Source organism: Nilaparvata lugens, chromosome 2 (assembly GCF_014356525.2).
Source record: "Nilaparvata lugens isolate BPH chromosome 2, ASM1435652v1, whole genome shotgun sequence".
Lineage (NCBI taxonomy): Eukaryota > Metazoa > Arthropoda > Insecta > Hemiptera > Delphacidae > Nilaparvata > Nilaparvata lugens.
Window position 1 is genome coordinate 5,205,584 of NC_052505.1, and position 25,916 is coordinate 5,231,499.

General features: G+C 34.9%; 1 protein-coding gene across 1 annotated transcript in view; it reads right to left on the reverse strand.

The window, feature by feature from the left end:
• The window catches only part of LOC111064330 (loricrin-like), an 82,314-nt gene extending 57,819 nt beyond the window's left edge, over positions 1 to 24,495 (reverse strand). The window contains exon 1 of the mRNA XM_039419969.1: positions 24,346 to 24,495. Coding sequence (XP_039275903.1) covers positions 24,346 to 24,360 — 15 coding nt within the window. The 5' untranslated portion in view covers positions 24,361 to 24,495. The remainder of the gene's footprint in view (positions 1 to 24,345) is intronic.
• Positions 24,496 to 25,916: the final 1,421 nt, after the last annotated feature.

Genomic DNA, 25,916 nt, shown 5'->3' on the forward strand with positions numbered 1-25,916 from the left:
TATCTCTTCATAGTGAATGATTTAATAGAATCAACAATAATTTATTTGCAATTGAATAATCACATTTTCTCGAATTTAAAGCTTATTTTCAATTTTAGGTGAAAATGTTACTGAACATTAATTGTGGAGATTTTCATGCTCAATCCAACTTTATTTTTTTCGTTCCAATTGTATCTGAAGCCTGATAATTGGGAATCTATCTGCATTGATGGGGCGAAGCTCCTGAAATTTTTACAGATATGGGACTTGTGGCAGTTGATAGAGCTTATCAATGACTATTTTAGGTATGAATTTGATCAAAATCGTTGGAGCCGTTTCTGAGAAAATCACGAAAAACCTTGTTTTTGACAACATTCTCGCCATTTTAGCCGCCATCTTGAATTGCATTTGATCGAAAATGTTCGTGTCGGATCCTTATAGTGAAAGGACCTTAAGTTCCAAATTTCAAGTCATTCCGTTAATTGAGAGGTGAGATATCGTGTACACAGACGCACATACACTCATACACACACACACACACACACACACACACACACACACACACACACACACACACACACACACACAACACACACACACACACACACACACACACACACACACACACACACACACACACACACACACACCACACACACACACACATACACACACACACACACACACACACACACACACACCACACATACACACACACACACACACACACACACCACACACACACACAACACACACACACACACACACACACACACACACACATACAGACCAATACCCAAAAACCACTATTTTGAACTCAGGGGACCTTGAAACGTATAGAAATTTAGGAATTGGGGTACGTTAATTTTTTTCGGAAAGCAATACTTTCCCTACCTATGGTAATAGGGCAAGGAAAGTGAAAATTCTATGTCAGTCCAGTTTTATTGATTATCATGAAGTCAAATCTTTAAAACAAGAAAGCTACATTAGAAAAGCTTTTGTAAAAGGGAATGTTGTGAAGACTGAGTTATCTCATTGCACAAGCGAGATAATCAGTGAAGGGATTCCAACTCTCCCATCCTATCTCCAAGTCCGAGATAAAGTTTTCTCCGGAATTCAGCGTATTATTCTTGAGGAACAATGCAGCCTCTTGGGTCCTGGCCGGGGAACAAAATTAAACTCCAGATTGGAAATCTCAGCCTGCGGTGCTTTCGGAGAGAAGCCAATGCTATCAGCTCACGATTGCACTCGGACAAACCCTTTCGTCGAGTTGATACGAGGACGAACGAGTTGATACGAGGATGGGTTGATACTGTCCTCGGGGAACACACGGTCACCACACTACCGTCTACTCAGTTCACTACCGGTACTCATCGCTTCACTGGCAACAAATCTGCTCCTATCACAATAGGCTTTACAGTACACAGTCCCAATCAACATTTCACTCTCCATTAATTTCATTAAATATCGGGGCACCGAGCTTCGCTCGTTATTTATTTATTGACTTTTGATAAACCGAACACAATTCTTTGAAATGATTGGGGAAGGACTAACAGGCACAACCCAAAACGGTTTCTTCCCGAATTTTGATTATACACTATACATAGTCCAGAAAGTACCTAGGTTATGTTCCATACACTTGGATTCAGGTTCAATTTTCTGTTCAAACATTTGAAAACAGAAAAGTTCTAATTTAGATTATTCACAAATCAAATTGAATGACAAAATAACACTCACTAAACACTTAAAATTGTCAAATAATGATCAACTTTGAAAATTATGATATACTCTAGTTTAGGAGGATTATCATGTCATGTCAACAAATCAGATTATGTTGATCAAGTCGTTAATATTGTCTAGCTCGATAACATTTTTCGCTGATTGATTATGATCACACTGCTGGAAATAATTATCTCTCTCCCACACAGGCACATCTTCTGTTATGGAGAGACGACAAAATTATCTGTTTCTCCAAGGATGAATTATTATCCTTTTCATGTCCTTCAGCGAGTTTTTCCAGGGATGCGACGTAGTGCAATCGTATTTTTACATCATAAACCTATACTAAATTCCAAATTTCGTGAAAATCGTTAGAGCCGTTTTCGAGATTCGTTAAACATAAATAACCAGATATAAAAATTACCAGATATGATAAATACATAAATTGCTCGCTCAATATAATAGGATAGGCTTTACAGTACACGGTCCCATATCTTCACTCTCCATTTATCTCTTAATTTTATCAATAAAAACTTTATTATTTTAAATTTAAAATGATATTGTATCTATCAATGTATAAATGTATTAATAAATTTTCAAAAAAATTACTTGGATCAATCAATAATTTTATTCAAATCAACACAATATATAGAGAGAAGAAAACAAAACACAGAAAATCACAATCAAATATAAATTTCTAAATAATACAAAAACAGGCTTCATGGTGGGGTGTCCTGAAAAGGAAGAAAGGAGGAAAAATACCTAGCCAACTATGGTTTCCCATGTAATAGGCTGGTAGAGGGTAAAAGTGAGGTAAGAATGGTGAAGAGGAGAGGAAAAGGGAAGTATTGGAGAAGAAAGTAGGAAAAGAGAGAAAAAATGTGCAAAAATTGTAAGCGAGTCCACTTTTAACAAAAGTACTTAAAAGGATTGGCCTTGCAAACAGTAGTTTGAGCAGAAATCTCAAGATTCATACTTTGATATGGAAGAAAAAGTTACTGTACGTCCAGGTTTTATTTCTTGTTTAGAAAAAAAAAACATTCGAAGTTCAACTATATTATGAACTTATTGCATAGTATCTTATAAAGATACTATAATATTTTCTTATAAAGATACTAGCCGTCAGGCTCGCTTCGCTCGCCATATCAGGCGATATAATATTCCCAGTAATAGCTCTGATTGAAGTAGCAGTGCCCAATCAATTTTTCCGCGACAAATGCATTTCAATCTTCAACTTGGTGCCAACCTAACAAAGTCAACTTAACTTAATGCCAACCTGACAAAATTATTTAGTTACCAGTTTGTTAACAACTGTTTCGAAGATGTACTCTCTCTAGATTATAGATCTATATTAACATATGGTATGGACATTTTTCAACTATAATTAAGAGATTGGAATAAGAAGAATATACATGCTGAAAGACGAACTTTAAACCCTTAAAAACCACCCTTAGAGTTGAAATATTGCCAAAAGATTTCTTAGTGCGCCTCTAAAGGGCCAACTGAACATACCTACCAAATTTGAACGTTATTGGTCCGGTAGATTTTTAGTTCTGCGAGTGAGTGAGTGAGTCAGTCAGTGAGTGAGTGAGTGAGTGCCATTTCGCTTTTTATATATATATAGATTCATATTACATACTAGTAGGTAACTCGTGCTCCGCAAAGGTCTGATTAGAAACTTGAACCACTGAAATCTAGAAGAATTCAAAATAGGCCTATAACCATCCTCGGTAAATTAAGAATCTATATGCAAAATTTCAAGTTAATCAGTCCAGTAGTTCAGACGTGATGATGCGTCATACGTGAATTTCTAATCCCGTACTTGTTGAAGCTGATTCTTCCCTTTATTATATTATCATACAGAGATTCTAGTAGATTTTAGTACATATAAACTACGTATGAGGAGTTTTATATGTACTGAGGCCCAGTGATTTTGAATTCATGAACTTTATGAATCCATGAATATTTAATATGAGTTCATGTGCTAAGTTGTAGTACACGATCCGAATCAACACTACTCTCTCTCTCCATTTCAGTCCTCATCGTCTAAAATTTTCAACCAAAAGAAAGAAAGGGAACTTCGAAGTCCTACGATTATACACATTATCGTCGAATAAACTGATTCTATGATTATTGTTATCGAATTAGTGGGGTTGTAATATAAATATGTCCTGAGATTCGGTGGTTTCCATTGTATTGTATGAATAGATTCGAAGAGCAAGGCAAACTTGTCAGTATGCATAATTTAATGTTATTTTAGATAAATACTGGTTCTTAGAATAGCTTATACTCTCTACATTTTTTTGGTAGAGAGTTAGTGGGGAGGATATTTTTAATATTCTTTCCGAAGAATGGACATTGATATGTCCAAAGCTCCGCCAATTTATGTAGATGCATAACAATATGATTATTATCTATAGTTATTATATTACAAACTGCTTTTTCATATCATATACAGTTCAATAATTATTTTCTTAGTCTATATTATGTAAATTCATCTATAATTTTGCTGTATTGTAAGCTATTGTATATAAGTGTATAAGCCAGTATATATTGTAATCTACATAAATAAAGTACTCAATCAATCAATCATTTAAATGACAAATTCGGACAGAAGGCCCAAGATTTCTAGTCGGGAAGTCCTTGAAAGGACTGTTGGTTATCGATCTTACCCCATGTATCACCGAAAAGCCACCAGGTTTTGATTTGCCACGCAAACTATGGTCGGCTCTTAACAGGATCCGAACTCAGCATGGAAGATTTGCCTATGCGTTACACAAGTGGGGAAAGGCTTCAACACCTTTTTGTGAGTGTGGCGCTGTGCAAATAGAGATGTCAATCCCGGGATCCCGGGATCCCGAATCCCGGGATCCCGGTCCATTTTTAATACCTAACAATCCCGAGATTTTTCAGCGTCAATCCCGGGATTTTCGGGATTGTAAACCTGAAATTGTGAATAATATTTTTCCAAAAAACAATTCAATATTGAATTCATTTACGGTGATGAATATGAGTTTTTATAACTAATTTATTGTTCTAAGTGTTTGACTAATCCATTCTACAGGCACAGCCTACAGTTTCATATACATAATATTGATTGTATACTGTACTCTTTATTGGCTTAATAGAATTCGCATTATCAGTTCGCATAATTGGCAGAATGGTTGTTATGTCTCTAAACTTGTTTACACAGCACCATAATTACCAGTCTAGACGGTGCAATATTTGCAATAGTGCTGATGGCATTTCCTTGAAATGCATTCCGAATTTTGAAAAGACTTCAGAAATCAGAAATAAAAAGCACTAAACGATTCACTCTCTGTCTAATTATTCCTCTTCTCTTTCTCTATTATAAGTAGAATATCTAGTTCAAGTAAATATTTTAGTTTGCTCTTCGAAATTTCATTTAGTAGTGTAGTGGTTCAGCTTTCGCGTTGTTTGGTCGGTATGGCGTTATGGTTTGGTTGTATGGCGTTATGGTCTTACAAAAAGGGGTTCTATTTTACTATTAATATTATTAATTCAAGTGATATTAATTCACTTTACAGTATTTGACGTAATTAAAGTGTGAGCTCTATCCCGTCCTGATGTAGGATAGAAATGCTCTTGTTCTACATAAAAAAGACTCTGATGAGTTATCTTGCTTTCCTCAGTTCTCACTATCATCTAGGATACAGCAAATTTAAGGTAGGACATGGAATATAACAGTTACTCCTAATCTTGAAAACATTTATAGAAATAGAATGTTCAATTTTAATATTATTCCCAAGTATTTTTTTTTTCATTTTAATGATAGCCTCTCCCTCTTTAATCGGCCCTTTTTCATCTACACACACTGTTACTGAACATGTAATTGAGGAGGAACAATTGGTAAAAAATGAATTAAACTGATTTTTGCCAATCCCGGGATCAGTCCCGGGATCCCGGGATTGATATAGGATAATCCCGAAATACCGGGATTGGAAATCAGTCCCGGGATTGACATCCCTATGTGCAAACCATGACACATTGTAGAAGAGTGCACAAGAACAGCTTATGAGGGCAGGCTGGATGACTTCCTGGTAGCTACACCAGATGCAGTGGCACATTTAAATCGACTAGATATATGTTTATAACTTTTAAAATTTCATTTTTTAATTTGTGTTCCACCTTTTTTCAAACTTGTGACTAAGATGACTTCATTGTTTATATGTTTGACTTGTGTTAGATAACATAAAGATTTTTGTCGTAGGGCCATACGCTAAATAAATAAATAATAATGTGTATTGAATTTTCTAGATTCAAGAATAGATCATAGCACTGGTTTTCACAAGTTTTCTATTTTCAGAAAACCAACCCATACTGATGTTATCATTCCTCTTCATTCTTGTCATCCTATTTCTCACAAACTTGCTGCTTTCAATAGTATGGTCTATAGAGCACTAACAATACCTATGAGCCATCATGATTTTGATATTGAGATCACTTAAATTAAACAGATAGCTGTCACAAATGGGTATGAAGAAAGTATGGTGGACAGATTATTGAGTAAAATTAATAGAAAAATTTCAATCAATTCTAGCTTTGTAGGCTCAAACTGTGAGGAGAAGACTTGGATAACAATCCCATATTTAGGCCTTGTATCTGATAAAATAGGTAGGGAATTGAAGAGGAATGGATTTCATGTTGCTTTCAAGACCAAACCGATTTTAAATAGTCTATTTAGCTGGAGTAAAGACAAAATTGATATTTGGGATAAAAGTGGGGTGTACAAACTTAAATGTGATGATTGTAATGCTTGTTACGTGGGTCAGACTGGTAGAAGTTTCAAAAGTAGAATTGAAGAACACATCAGAGATTGGAATAAACAAAATGGGGAATCTAACTTTGCAGAACATTTGATAACAAATAATCACAAGTTCACAGTTAAGGAGAATGTTGAGTTTCTGCATGTTAATAACAAAGGCAGATCTTTGAATATTCTAGAGGCTTTAGAAATAACAAGAGTAATTAAGGAAAATTCCCAGTATAGTTTAAATGACCAGATTCATATCAACCAGTACAACACTACGAATTTAGTTTTATCATAAAATTGTAAGCATACATTAGTCAATAGTTTTTCCATTTACATATTTGTTTTATTATCTTTCACACTTGTTTTCTTGGTTCTTATTTTGTACTCAAAGTAAATTCTATTATCATGGCGATTCTGTTGCTTAAGCCGCCATTTTGTCACACCGTTGAGGGGGAGGAGACTGTCTAGCTAGGCCAATGGCAGGCGTTCATGCCCTCGACCAATAGCAGTACTCGCCTACTAGTATAAATTCTGCTGCTCTTGTATTTAGTTTTAGTTTATCAGAGATTGACAATGGTGTAATAACCGAAACCGGTATTTCTAATTATTAATAAATCAGTGGTTTTTTGACAATTTCTTAGTCTTTTTCATTCAAAATAAATAATAAATTTAATGTTATGATAGTTATGGTATGAATATGAAATAATAGTTTTTCCATCATTCTATCAACTTCCAGTAGCAATATATGGGCTCGTTTGTACAAAAACCTGTTTAATTTTAGTGATGAATAAATGCTACGAGAACCAATCTGAGAAGAATTCCTTGAATAGAAGGATTCTCCTATAGGTTCTAGTTCATTCGATCATGATTAATACTTAAAAAGCTTTTGTGCAACTGGGATATATTCTTGGAAAAATGATTTCACGATCAGATGGAAAGGTATTATTGAATTCATATTTTTATAATATTGATACACAATATTCTCCTCTTAAAACATTTCCAGCTCAGTACAATCATAGAGAAACAATAGCGTAAGTAGATATCCCATGGTATAGGGCGTTTATGTCGCAACTTTTACTGTTATCTCAAGTTGATTACTGTCGATTATTGTGGATTTTTACTGTTTTGTTGGGGTGAGAGTGTATGAACGGCACAATATGAGAGACTACCAGCGTCACACAGCTTCACGGGAAAGAACTACGTGGACTATCGGCTTGAGATAACAGTAAAATTTGCGACATAAACGCCCTATACCATGGGGTATTTACTCGAGCTATTGTTTCTCTTTGGTAAAATTATTGATATATTAATTCATTCATTGAGAAAAATACATTTATTCCACCATAAGTATTACCCTTTTACAACATTTTCAGCTTGATATGATTGATGAGTGAAGTTATTTTTTAAGGGAAGTCTTTTCTTTTCCACAAAATCATCACATACAATTCAATTTGATCATAGTTTTGATTAAAGTTTGTTATTAGTTGTGGATCAACATGTTACCGATGATTAGCATAATTCAATAATTAACACTTAGTTAAGGATCGCTTATCCAAGTTTGGATGAAGTTTTCTCACATACAAGAACTTTAATCACTACAGCGTAGTTACTTTGTGTTTGTACTTCGTGGGAAATATCTTGGAACTTTGGGAAGAGAAGCAGAATGCATACATAGTTCAAACTTGAGGTTTTTGTCACAATTGGTTTGAAATTGACTTTGAAGCAAACTTGAAATAGCTAATTAAGACGAGACACTTAAGGCCACTACTTGTAGGAAGACGACGAAGAAGACGAGACACTTATCAACCCTCAAAAGCCCAACCAATCTTTACAGATTTTTGGCATCGAAGAACAATCGAAAGGTAGGATCACATTAGATGCATGTTTGTGCTAGTGCATGCGTGGTCATGCATGCTCAAGCGCGCAGATGAGAAACACAATCTATATAGAAATAGCAATAGGATAGGAACACTCACACTGAACGCGTGCACTTGCTGGTGGCGTTCAGTGTGAGCAGCTACAGGCAAGTCACAACGTGTTTCTATAGCTCTTTCCAGATTTTGTTTCTCATCTTCGAGTTTGGTCATGCATGATTTCACGTATGAAATATTGTGCAATTCAATTTCAATTCAATTTATTTCCATCAAAAAAATACATCAATAAAACATTTACATCACAATTCAATAATAAATATTTTCAGGAAATAAATATTCCCCCACATAGACTATTGGTCTATATCCTCTGATATTATTATTGCAATATCCTCTGATTGATTAGTTGAACACGGATATCTTTTGATTGTAGCAATAACGTTATCTTATCGATATTAAATAAAACTACTAAATATTAAAGCAACTCTCAAGGTACAAACAGAACGGGCAGGTCGTGGTTTAGCTTTCAGTTTAGATCGATGTTACTAATCAGCAGGCAAACATGAAAACATTTGGATGTCATTGGGCTGAAACACGATCAAGACTTAACCGATGTGTTCACTCTCTTGCTTTACAATGAGTTTGTGTTAAGGTGCGCACAGATTCACGCGCCGCGAACATGAGCAATTCACTTTAAATCAGCTGATGCCAAGCTTTTTATATCTGTATCTTACCATTTCTGTAAAAATACAGATATAGTCAGCTGATTAAAAGTGAATTGCTCATGTTCGCGGCACGTGAATCTGTACGCACCTTAACACAAACTCATTGTAAAGCAAGAGATGATGCCAAGCTTTTTATATCTGTATCTTACCGTTTCTGTTGAGCCACATATGGCGACCACGTGCTCTCCTAAAATTTAAAAATTGTAGATTTCTGTTATTTGTTGCAACATGTGCTCTGAACATATTGTATTTAAGAATATGAACGCTCGAAGAGCTAGAATAATAAGAAGAACCGTTTCTCAAAACTATTGAGAACGCATTTGAATAGCTTACCTAGCCAGATGACTGGGGTTATTATTCTTTTCAAAGTAGTTTGAGACAAAATCATTCCTTCATAGAAACGTAACAGTATTCAAATGTCAGTCACAGACACGTTTACTATAGAAACCACATGGCCCACTGTGCTTTGTGTCAACCCTTGTATATATCTATAGCATAAGTTGATGGCAGGTAAATGAAGATTGTGAATAGCGATATAGATATATAGGTAGGAGAGAAGTAGATATAGCTATGTAGTTTTCAATGTAACCACGTGGTTAGCACATGCTACAATTTTACCACGTGGTCAGCATATGAATATTATTGAGGCAATATTATTTGATGATCAGTTATTTGAATGGTGATCACATAAAACGATAAACATGAGTAAATGTATTTATAAATTAGGTCATGAAGTAGATTAGGCTATATGTATAAAGTATTCAACAAATATAATGTTATATAATAAATTATAATTTAATAATTATTATAAGCTAATTAAGTTAGTTGAATCCGAATTCATAGGCTAAGGACAAATTTGTAAATAGAATAAATTAGGTATATTTGATTGAAACAGGTTGACAATGAGTATAAGAAACCTGCTTAATTAATTAAGTAGTAATTGATTGGTATCTTATTAATTTGATTTATTCAACTCGATTGTAATGATTACTGTATGACATTGTATTTTGTTCATTTCATGTATTTATTATTGAAATATTTGCTATATTAGATTTATAAGATTGATTAGCCTACTGTATTAATCAAATCAATGCATTCAATTGTCAGTATCCAAACTTCAGAGTTTAAATATTGATAAAATATATGATATCATTTGTTTTAATAATGAAGGGGAGCCATAGTTTAAAATGATTTAACATAATAAACATTATAGTGAATTCAAATTGATATTTGAATTCAATTTGTAAGCATAATATTAGCTGATGAGTTTGAGGGTAGGCGGAGCTAGAGGGCGAAGGGTGATGAGGGGTGGAAAATCGTGGTGCTAGTATATATGCAGGCAGACCCTGTCTTGCAAGTTAGTTGCATTTGAGTTGCAGTTAGTGGCAGTTAGTGGCAGTTGAGTTGCTGTGAGTCTCTTTGATTTTGGAGAGTGTTCAGTGTAGGAGTGAGTTTTTGGTCTCAGACTTCAATTATCCTATAGGGAATTGACTGAGCCAGGTAAAGATTGTATTTAGAATTTTCAATTTTTCTCATTTAAAATCCACACCACCCCACCCTAAAAAGCCCAAATAACTATATCAAATTACATAGCATCAAAGTAAACAGCAAATTTAATTATTTAGCTCTTCTAAATACAAATCTGTAGATACAGTTTTAATTAACTTCTTGAAGCTTACAGTTGAAATTTTCTTCCAAGCACAAATAATAGTTTCTTAGAGCAAGGCTCCCCTAATCATATTCATTCTTTAAAATTTATCAATTCTTTTATTTTTGACTATAATCGTATTTTTAACTAGAGGTGTTCAATATTTTGATTTTATTACTTATTTTTCAAGTAACCTGTTAAAATAAGAACTGTTTGTTAAATTTTGTTGTTTAAAATTAATCTTGAACTGTTGTACTTTCAAAAACTTAATCATCTTGTATTTATATCTAATCATTACTATATTTTTGATCAATTTTTTATAAATTCATATAAATTTAAAGTTCAATAATAAATTCATAATTAACCTTTGTTTTGCCTTTCACTTCGTACATTCCCTTACACACGACCCTGATCTTTATCTTTTTCTTCAATACTATTATTAGTTCAGTGAGTGAAATATAAGTATCCACACAGTGAGTGAAGTTACAGTAAAGTAATTAATTTTATCAATTCAAATCAATTCAATTTTATTAGTTTAATTTCATCAATTCATAGTAATTGATTGGCGCCGGGCAAAATACCGTATAGAGTGAGGGAGTTCGAAACTCACTCTAAACAAAGACCGAAGTGGGAAAGAGTTCAAAATGTCGCCGCAACTAGGGGCCAGATTCTAAGTTAATCTGCTGAAGTGTATCAAGTGAAAGTGCATAATAGTGAATTGGTATATAATATAATCACCTCCATTTGTGTGAAATTCTTATTGAGTGTGCTACAGAAGTGTGATTATTATTATTATTAGTATTGCCAGGTGGGAAAGTTATCCGTTTAAATTCTTCAAATTCTCAGTGTTTAACCTATTCACTTGATTATTTTGTATATCAATTTTTGAATTCGTATTTGGTGCGCTCAATGTAGATTTTCATATTGGTTATAGGAAAGTTGATATTATTCTTGTGAATATAATTTTGGGTTATATTAGTAGAATTGAGTATAGAAATAGAGAATAGGAAGCCCTGAGTATAGTATCATTTATATCTTTTGTATATTGTTTTATCCAGTCAAGCATCATAGAAATCTAATTTTGAATTTTTTATTTGTGGGTGTAGTTTATTAAACAGTATTTTAATCTTCTGTATGAACATTATTTGGGTCATGTATGAGCTTCGTGATAGGTAGGATTAGTAATAGGATCGAAGTATAGGTTACCTATGTCAGGATATTTTCTTAGAAATAGGGTTGTGAACACACTTCAATCAGACACAATGGCAACAAATGAGAGCACCACAACACATTTCGAAAGCAGTGAGGGCAGCACAGACAATACCATTGAGAGTCACGAGCAATATTCACCGGAGATGTTACCGAATTCTGACGCATTAAATCAACCTGGTGACTCTCACGACGATCAAGAACAAATTCCAAGTGGAAAAAGCTGTAGAGTAGGACTATCAGGGAAAGAAATGGACAAGATTTTCAACTTATTAACAAGTATGAGGGAAGATATGGGTGCCAGTTTCGAAGAAAGCCGGACAAGTATGAGCAAGCAATTCGAAGAAAACAGTAAGAAATTGGAAGAAAACAGTGAGAAATTGGAAGAAAACAATAAGAAATTGGAAGAAAACAGTAAGAAATTGGAAGAGAATAAGAAAGAAATGAACGAAAAGTTAGAAAGGTTAAGTAGCAATGTAGAACAGCTGGAGAGAAGATTTGAGAAGAAAATGGAGGAAAAAACTAAAGAGATTTGTGGTGAGATAGCAATGAAAATAACAGCAGTTGAGAAAAACGTCGAGAGAATAGATAAGAGACTTTCAACAGAGATCGCATCGGTGAGAAAGGAGCTATCAGAGAAATCAGGTGGAATGGATAATGCAGCCTTTAAAAGATTTGAGGAGCAGCTCGCGGAATTTCACAGAGAGAAGGAGAGGATGAAAACGGAATTCGAGAAGGCCAGGACACAACCGATTATCGTCAACACCAGCTGTAGGGGATTGGATGAAGTGCCAAAATTTGAGAAATATCTGGAGAATCCTATGCAATTTTTGATTAAGTTGAAAGAGTATTTGCGGCGTAGTGGGAAAATTAACTGGAGTGAGCAATCGAGCATCATTGAGAAGTCATTTGATAGTCAACACTCAGCATGGTGGATGATCATTCAGGCTAGCATTGACTCTCTAGAACAATTTGAGGAGCGTTTCACTAATAAATTCTGGAGCCAACACATTCAAGATTCAGTGCGAGAGAGATTGAGAACCGGAAAATTTATTAGAGGGAGGAAGTTAAACGCAAGTGAGTACTTCATAAAGCAGATGCTCATTGCAAGGAATTTGACACCAGCACTCTCGGATGAAGAAATCATAATAAAACTAGTCAAACACTATGGAACTGGACTAGAAACAGCTAGATTCAATAGGAATGTTAAGACAGTGCCCGAGATGGAAAAACTATTGGAAGAATGGAGCTTGCAAAATATCGATGTTGAAAAGAATGAATTAAGGGAGAAGCGAGAATTTAAGGAGGAGAAGATTTCGGTTCAAAGAGAGGAACGAAAAAGTCCGTCAATGAAGAGAAGGGAGACTGTTAACATCGGTAACGGACAGCAGCTTCGGGATAACAATCATTTCAACAATGGAGGCAGAGGAGGTAGAAGATACGATTCGAATTTTCATGGAGGTGATCGTCGTAATGATTATCAGCCGAGTCCAGCAGGAGAAAAAGAAGAAAAACAGAGTCAACAGTTTGAAGAAAGGAATCCACAAATGAAGAGAAGACGATATGGAAATGATAATTTCGGATCAAGGAGAGCAATCAATCATGAGAACTACTCGCAGAGAAGTAAGGCTGATGATAATGGAAACACCTTCCAACGGAATACAAACTGGAATAGAGGAGGACAGAATGACTACCGACAAAGAGGGTCATCTCCAGATGATAACTGGAGGAGAGTGAAGAAAAATATGGAAGATAATAATCAACTCATTAACTAATTACTACCTGGAATGATTCTGGACTGTGGAACTGTAAATAGACTGAATAATGTAAATAAATAGCATTAGAGGTATCAAGATAGTATTGAAGAAATCATAATCGACCAATTAGAAAATGGACAGTAGCCTGTGAACAATCAATAAACAATGAAGGGAGAAGGACAACAAATGACTCACAAGAACGACAAAATGAAAGTGTAAGGGCTAGAGTAGAAAGAGAAAGTGGTAACACCTGCGAGATGAGCGAGAGACATGCGAAGGAGTGAGATGGAGAATGTATTGTTCACAGAGTAAACAAGCCAGTAAGCATTGTGCGGAATTCACACAAGGGGTGGATTGAGTAGCCTTATTGTGTGAAGGATGCACCATGCTGAAAAACTCAACTGTAAATATGTATAGTTCGTAGTATTAATTGTACGGTACAGTATGATGAGGAAAGATAGAAACGAAGGAAAAAAAAAAGTGGAGCAGCGGACGTGGTGGACATCATCAGCTTACGAGTCACTAGGGTAACGGCCAGTCAGAATTCAACGTAACATGCAGCATCCAATGATCTGGTTGTACCGCGATGGAGAACTACAGTGATCTTCAAACTTCTAGACCATCCATATGAACTCATGTTGTGGTGTCTGAAGTGTGAGAACATTAATTTCATCACTTAGTTTACTCTTAATAACCATCCTTTTAGTGTTAATATCGCAAAGACTAAACTCATGTTTCATTTAGTATTTGCTCTTGAGAGGGGGGTTTTGAGCCACATATGGCGACCACGTGCTCTCCTAAAATTTAAAAATTGTAGATTTCTGTTATTTGTTGAAACAGGTTGACAATGAGTATAAGAAACCTGCTTAATTAATTAAGTAGTAATTGATTGGTATCTTATTAATTTGATTTATTCAACTCGATTGTAATGATTACTGTATGACATTGTATTTTGTTCATTTCATGTATTTATTATTGAAATATTTGCTATATTAGATTTATAAGATTGATTAGCCTACTGTATTAATCAAATCAATGCATTCAATTGTCAGTATCCAAACTTCAGAGTTTAAATATTGATAAAATATATGATATCATTTGTTTTAATAATGAAGGGGAGCCATAGTTTAAAATGATTTAACATAATAAACATTATAGTGAATTCAAATTGATATTTGAATTCAATTTGTAAGCATAATATTAGCTGATGAGTTTAAGGGTAGGCGGAGCTAGAGGGCGAAGGGTGATGAGGGGTGGAAAATCGTGGTGCTAGTATATATGCAGGCAGACCCTGTCTTGCAAGTTAGTTGCATTTGAGTTGCAGTTAGTGGCAGTTAGTGGCAGTTGAGTTGCTGTGAGTCTCTTTGATTTTGGAGAGTGTTCAGTGTAGGAGTGAGTTTTTGGTCTCAGACTTCAATTATCCTATAGGGAATTGACTGAGCCAGGTAAAGATTGTATTTAGAATTTTCAATTTTTCTCATTTAAAATCCACACCACCCCACCCTAAAAAGCCCAAATAACTATATCAAATACATAGCATCAAGTAAACAGCAAATTTAATTATTTAGCTCTTCTAAATACAAATCTGTAGATACAGTTTTAATTAACTTCTTGAAGCTTACAGTTGAAATTTTCTTCCAAGCACAAATAATAGTTTCTTAGAGCAAGGCTCCCCTAATCATATTCATTCTTTAAAATTTATCAATTCTTTTATTTTTGACTATAATCGTATTTTTAACTAGAGGTGTTCAATATTTTGATTTTATTACTTATTTTTCAAGTAACCTGTTAAAATAAGAACTGTTTGTTAAATTTTGTTGTTTAAAATTAATCTTGAACTGTTGTACTTTCAAAAACTTAATCATCTTGTATTTATATCTAATCATTACTATATTTTTGATCAATTTTTTTATAAATTCATATAAATTTAAAGTTCAATAATAAATTCATAATTAACCTTTGTTTTGCCTTTCACTTCGTACATTCCCTTACACACGACCCTGATCTATCTATCTTTATCTTTTTCTTCAATACTATTATTAGTTCAGTGAGTGAAATATAAGTATCCACACAGTGAGTGAAGTTACAGTAAAGTAATTAATTTTATCAATTCAAATCAATTCAATTTTATTAGTTTAATTTCATCAATTCATAGTAATTGATTGGCGCCGGGCAAAATACCGTATAGAGTGAGGGAGTTCGAAACTCACTCTAAACAAAGACCGAAGTGGGAAAGAGTTCACTGTGAAAATACAGATATAGTCAGCTGATAAAAAGTGAATTGCTCATGTTCGCGGCGCGTATATCTGTACGCACGTCTACATGAAGGTCGATCCAAAAGCAGATAAACTGAAATCAATTACATCGATGTAATTGTATTGCATCGATCGAATTACATCAATAACCCTTTTAAATTTCAGAGCAATCTCTGTTCGTACCCTGATTGGTGAAGTGATAGATGAACTATGACACGGAATTGCAACTAAATAGCTATTTTCTACAGCTCTTGCATCTGTTTCATCTAATAGCTTTTAATCAAAATCATACGAATCACATCTCATATTAATGTAGTCTGAAACAAGTTTTCAAAACTTAAAACAGTTGAGCCCCGCACACACACATCGATCCTTGTTCGTACGATATTTTGGCGTCCCAATGAATTCTACCAGATCAAATGAAACTTGACAAACATCATCTGTTTGAAATCATCTGTTTAATCAAATAGAATTTGTATGGCCGGCATAAAATCGTACGAACAAAAATCGATGTGTGTGTAGCTAGCCTAATAAAGTAATAGTTGTTCTATGACACAGAAGTTCAAGTAGATAGATATTTTCCATAGATCTTGATAAGTTTTCATTCAACATCCTACGAGTCACATGTGAACACAGTTTTCTAAAACGTGAGATGATTCTCACAAGAGTTTGTCACATTTCTATCAAGCAGCCTAATAGTACTGTACACATTTCATGTGTAGCTAGCCTGATAGTAACGTAATAGTTGATCTATGACACAGAAGTTAAAGTGGATAGATATTTTCCATAGCTCTTGATAACTTTTTATTCAACATCATACGAGTCACATCTCACACGTGAAAACAGTTTTCCAAATTGTAAAATGATTGTAATATATCGTAATCTCAAGAGATTATTTCCGCAAAATAACATTTTTTCAGCTGCAAGTCTTGCAATTTTCAAAAAAAGATTGAATAATTGGTTGTTTGAAATAAGTGATGAGGAGGCTGTGGCTCTGGTCTTGGCGGGCGGCGGACTCACCTGACTTCACAATTAACATGACTTCTACTGACTCTATATCAATACCGACTGACTTTACCATACAGACTGGCTATATACGTTACAGACGGACATAACAATATAGAATGACTTTCTACAATACGAAACTATGACAATCATTTGAATGATATTACCCTCATCTATTAAAACCATTTAGGCTCTCCTTCTTCTTCCCCTTCATAAGATTCACTCTACTTGAAATACCAACTCGAGTCTACGCACAGGCCACAGTGTCCATGTAGGCTCATTCCATAATGTATAATATGAAACCCTAATCTAAGTACTTAATAATTTGTATTTTATATTTAATATTATTTATCATTTTTGTACTTGCTGTATTGTGGAATAAAGAAGAATCTTGATTGATTGATTTGATTGATTGATTCTCACTAGAGATTGTCACATTTCTATGAAGTAATAGTTTTTTGCAGTTGAAGAACATGTCTTTGAAAGAGAAGGATTGATTCACAGGAGACAAGATCTGACCCTATAGAACAAATGTTTGCTAACAAGTGGCGTTTCAGTACACAGTTGAGTAGAGAATCAAGTTGGCTCAACAATAATTATTCTGTTGGCCGATTTGTTCTAGTGTCTTAAACTAAAAACATGAGAAGTAAAGATTGATTAACAGGAGACAAGATCTGACCCTATAGAACAAATGTTTGCCCACAAGAGGCGTTTCAGTACACCGATGAGCAGAGAATCAAGTTGGCTCAACAATTATTCTGTTGGCCGATTTGTTCTAGTGTCTTAAACTAAAAACATGAGAAGTAAAGATTGATTAACAGGAGACAAGATCTGACCCTAGAGAACAGTTGTTTGCTAACAAGTGGCGTTTCAGTACATAGTTGAGCAGAGAATCAAGTTGGTTAAAAAATAATCATTCTGTTGGACAAATTGTTTTAGTGTCTTAAACTAAAAACATGAGAAGTAAAGATTGATTAACAGGAGACAAGATCAGACCCTAGAGAAACGTTTTTGCCTAGAAGAGGCGTTCCAGTACACCGATGAGCAGAGACTCAAGTTGGCTCAACAATTATTCTGTTGGCCGATTTGTTCTAGTGTCTTAAACTAAAAACATGAGAAGTAAAGATTGATTAACAGGAGACAAGATCAGACCCTAGAGAAACGTTTTTGCCTGGAAGAGGCGTTCCAGTACACCGATGAGCAGAGAATCAAGTTGGCTCAACAATTATTCTGTTGGACGAATTGTTTTAGTGTCTTAAACTAACAACATAATAAGATTGATTCACAGGAGACAGGATCTGACCCTAAATAACAAATGTTTGCTCACAAAAGGCGTTTCAGGACACCGTTCAGCAGAGAATCAAGTTGGCTCAACAATTATTCTTGCCGTTCTGTTGAACAAATTGTTCTACCGATCTGTTGGACGAATTGTTTGGTGCTCGAACAGCCATGCTCGTTTGTTCACGGCGTGTAACGGAGTCAAAAGGGAACGATGTTGAATAATTCAAATTGCAGGCGGACCTAGAAATAAATCGCATTTGTCCCGCAGTTGAGTGCAAGCGGCGAGCAGCTCCTAATGAGCCGATACATCAGACCAATTTGCAACAGAGGGGTTGGCTGGATTGCTGGCTCATTAAAGGCCTTATTCCCTTGTTGAACTGAGACCTAAAGGAACACTGCTCTTGATCACTTATGACTGATGGTATACCGATACCATCATAAAGGGTTTCGTGAACCCTTTATCCCAGTGCAGGAGTAAAAAATTATTCCAACGTTGAACTGCTATCAGATACCTAAAAGAGCACTGCAACGGCCCTCTATCACTTATGATTGATTCTATACCGATGCCATCTTCATGCCCTCTATCACTTATGATTGATTCTATACCGATGCCATCTTCATGCCCTCTATCACTAATGACTGATGCCATACCAATATACCAATGCTATTTCCATTTCGTGAACCCTTTATCTCACTGCGGAGGTGAGAAAATTCATACTATGAACAGAGATGTTGTAGAATTTCTCCATATTAAGGTGGAATGAGAGAGATGTTGTCAGTTCTAACCATGGAAGATCATTGATGATGATACCTTGAGTGAGTTGAAACTCTAGTTTGGCTGAAATAAATCATGTGGAACTGACAATATCTCTCTCATATTTTATTTCATCTGAAGTGTAACAATTGAAGCAGCGTGATATAAGCTGAAGCATGACCTAAAGGCCTGTGTTCTCTCGAGAAAAACAATCTATTTCTAGGTTAGGCCTGCGTAGTGGATATAAAGTTGAATTTCTCTACAAAACCAGCAAATTATGAAAATTTTTGTTTGTGTTGCGATGTGAGAGGTGTCAGGGACTGATTGTTTTTCAAGGAAAAGACTGTCAGGGGACAGTTAGGGACTGATTTTTTTTCAAGGAAACAGGTTCTTCAATAGTCATTCTAATAGTTATGTAATATGTAGTTCTAATAATATGCTATTATGAGAAATAGAACTGAATATCAGTAAGCTAGAATGTGTACTACAAGGTAAAGTTGTTGGTAGAAGGAGTGTTGGTAGGAGGTGAATTTCCTGGTTGAAGTATTTGAGAACATTGTTTGCAGTGTCAACCCCGGAACTTTTTAGAGCAGCTGTCAACGTTCTAATTGCCAGAAAGATTGCCAAAATTCGGTCACGGATATGCTCCAGAAGAATAATTCTTAAAATGTTCAGTGTATCATTTAACACTATCAAACGCAGAACATGAGTTCAAAATGACACAAGAATACAACTCTAGACTTGGAGATAACTCAATCTTTTATCATTTAACACTATTAAACGCAGAACATGAGTTCAAAATGACACAAGAATACAACTCTAGACTTTGAGTTAACTCAATCTTTTATCATTTAACACTATTAAACGCAGAACATGAGTTCAAAATGACACAAGAATACAACTCTAGACTTTGAGATAACTCAATCTTTTATCATTTAACACTATTAAACGCAGAACATGAGTTCGAAATGACACAAGAATACAACTCTAGACTTTGAGATAACTCAATCTTTTATCATTTAACACTATTAAACGCAGAACATGAGTTCAAAATGACACAAGAATACAACTCTAGACTTTGAGATAACTCAATCTTTTATCATTTAACACTATTAAACGCAGTACATGAGTTCGAAATGACACAAGAATACAACTCTAGACTTGGAGATAACTCAATCTTTTATCATCTAACACTATTAAACGCAGAACATGAGTTCGAAATGACACAAGAATACAACTCTAGACTTGGAGATAACTCAATCTTTTATCATCTAACACTATTAAACGCAGAACATGAGTTCGAAATGACACAAGAATACAACTCTAGACTTGGAGATAACTCAATCTTTTATCATCTAACACTATTAAACGCAGAACATGAGTTCGAAATGACACAAGAATACAACTTTGAGATATCTCAATCTGTTATTGAAAGTGACGGAAAGTGACTGGATGAACATGATCACGATGAATTGATGAAATACATTTGTATGAAGTAAGTTCAGACGTGGAGAATATATCTGTGTTGCCAAATTGAACAAAATTTCAAAAACCGTATGTGTACGTCGACGCGAAATTTGAAAAGGAACATACCTGTCAAATTTCATGAAAATCAATTGCTGCGTTTCGCAGTAAATGCGGAACATAAAAACATGAATATAAACATATAACAATAAAGAGAAATGCAAAACCGTCGACTTGAACCTTAGATCTCACTTCGCTTGGGCAATAATAATAATAGTATCGAGTGACACGGCTGGCTCGTATCTGGTGTCAGAGTTTTCAGGTCGCAACTGATCAATTTCAGGGCCTTTGACATGACCTAACGACTGCTTACATGTATTCGTTCACCAGCCATTTTTAGTTGCTCGCCTGCCAAGTCTGTTGTTTTTATTCGCAAGTGGCGTGAGTTTATTCAATCCAATGAATAGAGTGAAATAATGATCACAAGATCACCATATAAGAAGATGGCTATGATGATGACCTAAGAGGAGGTAATATGAAAGAAGGAATTTGTCGCTGAAAAAATATATCTGATGGAAATTTATTGGATAAGAAATGTCTTCATGAAGATTGATTCATTATCAATAGACTTGAAATTCAATTTTATTTGCATTAGCTTGAAATCGTTTTGTTAAACGTTTCTTGATCCGGATGGACTAAACTAATAAATGGAATTAATTGAAAAAGAAAGATTCAATAAAAAGACGTGTGTTATTCCAAATTCCATTATTTCAACTATCTTTATCCCATTACTATCCAAATATTTCCTCCAATATTGGATGCTGATGATAAGCTGATTGCATCAACTTCACAGTGATGAACAACCATTCGGACGAAACGTTTTGTCAGAACAAATAATACATATGCCGGTTCACGGTGATTGATCCTGTTTGCATAGAGTAGTATATAGAGAGTGCATCATCGCCAGTGGAGAGGAAAACAGTTTAATCTGTTACGGTTGCCTGATGCCAAATAAGGCGGCTGCTATCAGTTGTGGCTGAGCTTGACCAGACCAGCACTTTCGTGTGACCCTTGATAGTGTACCTTTGCCTTGGGGGCGGTGGAGGCGGCATTTGAAGCTTTGGAGGCGGTGGAGGCGGTAGTAGAGGCAGTGGAGGCGGTAGTGGAGGCGGCATTTGAGTCCGATGTTAGCCAAAGTGCTTACACACAGTCAGTAAACATGTGACAAGCTCAACATAACCGCTGTAGTGGGGTCCACGTTATAATGGCAGTGGAGAAATATGGGAGAACAGTGTTGTAAATTCACTTTCCTCCCACTGCTTTGTATAGAGGATAGCTGATAGGTGATACCGGTATATTCGATGTGATTCTAGCTGTTCGTTCTTGTTTGAAATAATCGATTATATTTCAGTCAAGAAGAAAAAATAAGATAAAATCTTTCAATGATTTGAACTGAACTCATTGCTAGCGATCAGACACGTGTCTCTGCTAGCAATTATTGCCGGTAAAATGTGTACAACTGGGATTTCAGTTATGTTATATCTAATTTATCTTTATTATTTCTAGAATAGAGTATATTCTGAATTTCTGTATGATGTACCCAATTATTATGTGAGTTTGTAATTGTATAAATCTTGTATATATGGCCAATAATTGAATTGGAATTGAATTGAAATTGAATTGAAATTCAAGTCAAAGATCTGAGCCAGCTGGTGACAGTTCAATAACGCTGGATACACACGAGATCTGCTTTCTCTTCAAAGTGAATGATTTAAAAGCATCAACAGTTTGCAATTATTGAATAATTACATTTTCTCAAATTTCAAGCTTATTTTCAATTCTAAGTGAAAATGTTACTGGACATTAATTAAGAGATTTCCATGCTCAATCTTTTCCACTCGAAATTTTTCGTTTAAATTATGTCTGAGATCTGATAATTGGAAATCTAAAATCAAACTTTGCATAGATGGGGCGGAGCTCCTGAAATTTTCATAGATATGGGACTTGTGGCAGTTGATATAGCTTATTCAATGACTATTTTAGGTATAAATTTGATCAAAATCGTTGGAGCCATTTTCGAAAAAATCGCGAAAAACCCTGTTTTTGACAACATTTTTGCCATTTTTAGCTGCCATCTTGAATCGCATTTGATCGAAATTGTTCGTGTCGGATCCTTATAGTGTAAGGACCTCAAGTTCCAAATTTCAGGTCATTCCGTTAATTGGGAGATGAGATATCGTGTACACAGACGCACATACACTCATACACACACACACACACACACACACACACAACACACACACACACACACACACACACACACACACACACACCACACACACACACAACACACACACACATAGATACAGACCAATACCCAAAAACCACTTTTTTGGACTCAGGGGACCTTAAAACGTATAGGAATTTGTGAATTGGGTACCTTGATTTTTTTCGGAAAGCAATACTTTCCTTACCTATGGTAATAGGGCAAGGAAAGTAAAAATCTATTTACAGCTGATGTGAAAAGGTAGGTTTGTTCGCCTATCTTTCTCAACTGCCATTATAATTTGGACCTCACTAAATTGGTTATATTGAGCTTGTCACATGTAGGTAATAATAATAATTTCGAGTACCTGGCTGGCTCAGGTCTGGTGTCAGAGTTTGCAAGTCGCAACTGATCAATTTTATTTCAGGGCCTCTGCTAGCAATTATTGCCGGTAAAATGTGTACAACTGGGATTTCAGTTATGTTATATCTAATTTATCTTTATTATTTCTAGAATAGAGTATATTCTGAATTTCTGTATGATGTACCCAATTATTATGTGAGTTTGTAATTGTATAAATCTTGTATATATGGCCAATAAATTGAATTGGAATTGAATTGAAATTGAATTGAAATTGAATTGAAATTGAATTGAAATTGAATTGAAATTGAATTGAAATTGAATTGAATTGAATTGAAATTGAATTGAAATGAATTGAAATTGAATGAAATTGAATTGAAATTGAATTGAAATTGAATTGAAATTGAATTGAAATTGAATTGAAATTGAATTGAAATTGAATTGAAATTGAATTGAAATTGAATTGAAATTGAATTGAAATTGAATTGAAATTGAATTGAAATTGGATTGAAATTGAATTGAAATTGAATTGAATACATCCTGTCACATGGACTTGTATGAGATTATTGAATTTTCGCATGAATAAGTCAGTTGCACACACATTGATTTTGGACGTACGATCCTTTGCCGTCTTTATGAATACTATCAGATTAAACGTTACTTGACAAACATAATCTGTATGACATCATCTGTATAATCTTATAGAATTCATAAGGATGGTAAAAATCGTACGATCAAAAATCGATGTGTGTGTAACTACAATAAAGCTAGTTAGACACACACACACCAATTTTTGTTCGTACTTTATTTGGCCATCCTCATGAATTCTACGAGATTGAACGGAACTTGACAAACATCATCTGTTCAATCTAATAGAATTTTTAAGGACGGAAAAATATCGTACGTCCAAAAATTGAAGTGTGTGTAACTTGACTAGGCAGCGCAGACAGTTCCTTCAAGTCTCAACTTTTTTTGTACAAACTTTAATAATTATTGCATTGGTTACCAATTTTTGTTCGTACTTTATTTGGCCATCCTTATGAATTCTACGAGATTGAACGGGACTTGACAAACATCATCTGTTCAATCTAATAGAATTTGTAAGGACGGCAAAACATCGTACGTCCAAAAATTGAAGTGTGTGTAACTTGACTAGGCAGCACAGACAGTTCCTTCAAGTCTCAACTTATTTTATACAAACCATGATAATTATTGCATTGGTTCAACTTATTCTATACAAACTAAAGTAATTATTGAAAGAACGTTGGAAACACGTACCTTGATTAGAAGCATCCTGTGAAGATAGGTTAATCCCAGAGAATCGAAGGCTATGAAGGTCCTGAGAACTAATTTCTGGCACACTGATAATGAACACTGAACATAATGACTGTGAGTGAGACCGACTGATATCAGTCTGTAAGAGGAGGCTTCACGTTGTTGCCAGTTTTATAACTTCGCATGACCTTGCCGACGTCTCATCCTTCCATTACGACGCTAACGCATCCCTACCCGGCTAACGGCGTCTTAAGAAGAGGAGGTACTAACTCACATCAGTTTTCTACAACAACATGAGGAGAGGATGTCTAGCATTGAAGTATATTTGTTATTAGGATCTCGAGTATTAATCACATCAAACTTTTTAAACAGCATTGGAAGAGATTGTCTAGAATATTATACATAGTACGGTACTGAAAATTCAAAGTACTGGAAACAAGCTAATCCTATTATATAAAGCGAGAAATTTCTGTATTATGTATCTGGTTATTTTATATCTGTTTATTTTTATATCTGGTTATTTATGTTTAACGGATCTCGAAAACGGCTCTAACGATTTTCTCGAAATTTGGATCATAGTAGGTTCTAGCACTTTCGTGTGACCCTTGATAGTGTACCTTTGCCTTGGGGGCGGTGGAGGCGGCATTTGAAGCATTGGAGGCGGTGGAGGCGGTAGTGGAGGCGGCATTCGAGTCCGATGTTAGCCAAAGTGCTTACACACAGTCAGTAAACATGTGACAAGCTCAACATAACCGCTGTAGTGGGGTCCACGTTATAATGGCAGTGGAGAAATATGGGAGAACAGTGTTGTAAATTCGCTTTCCTCCCACTGCTTTGTATAGAGGATAGCTGATAGGTGATACCGGTATATTCGATGTGATTCTAGCTGTTCGTTCTTGTTTGAAATAATCGATTATATTTTATTCAACAAGAAACATTTTTTCGTAGAACATAATATGGGTTCAGTAGAGAAGACCGTTTCAGAAACACAGATATCAGAGCTCAGCTGAATATTTCTGCTATCCTATTCCCATTATATTAAGCAAGCAATTTCTGTATTTTTATATCTGGTTATTAATTTATATTTATTTATATCTGGTTATTCATGTTCAACGGATCTCGAAAACGGCTCTAACGATTTTCACGAATTTTGAACATAATAATAAATGTGTTCATCTATAATAAATGTAAAATTAAATTATTACATTCTATTATCCCATTATATTAAGCAAGCAATTTATGTATATCTGTTTATATTTTTATATCTGGATCTGTTTATATGGTTATTTATGTTCAACGGATCTCGAAAACGGCTCTAACGATTTTCACGAAATTTGGAACATAGTAGGTTTATGATATAAAAATTCGATTGCACTAGGTCTCATCCTTGGGAAAACTCGCTGAACGAAATTAAAGGGATAATTCATCCTTGGCAGAAACAGCTGTGGATGGTAAAAAAGTGAGTGAGCGAGTGAGTATGTGAAAAATCCAAATTGAGACTTTCGACGTCTGTGGATAGTAAAAAAGTAAAGTAAAAAGATAGTAAAATATTGCAACCCCGAAATTCATAAGAT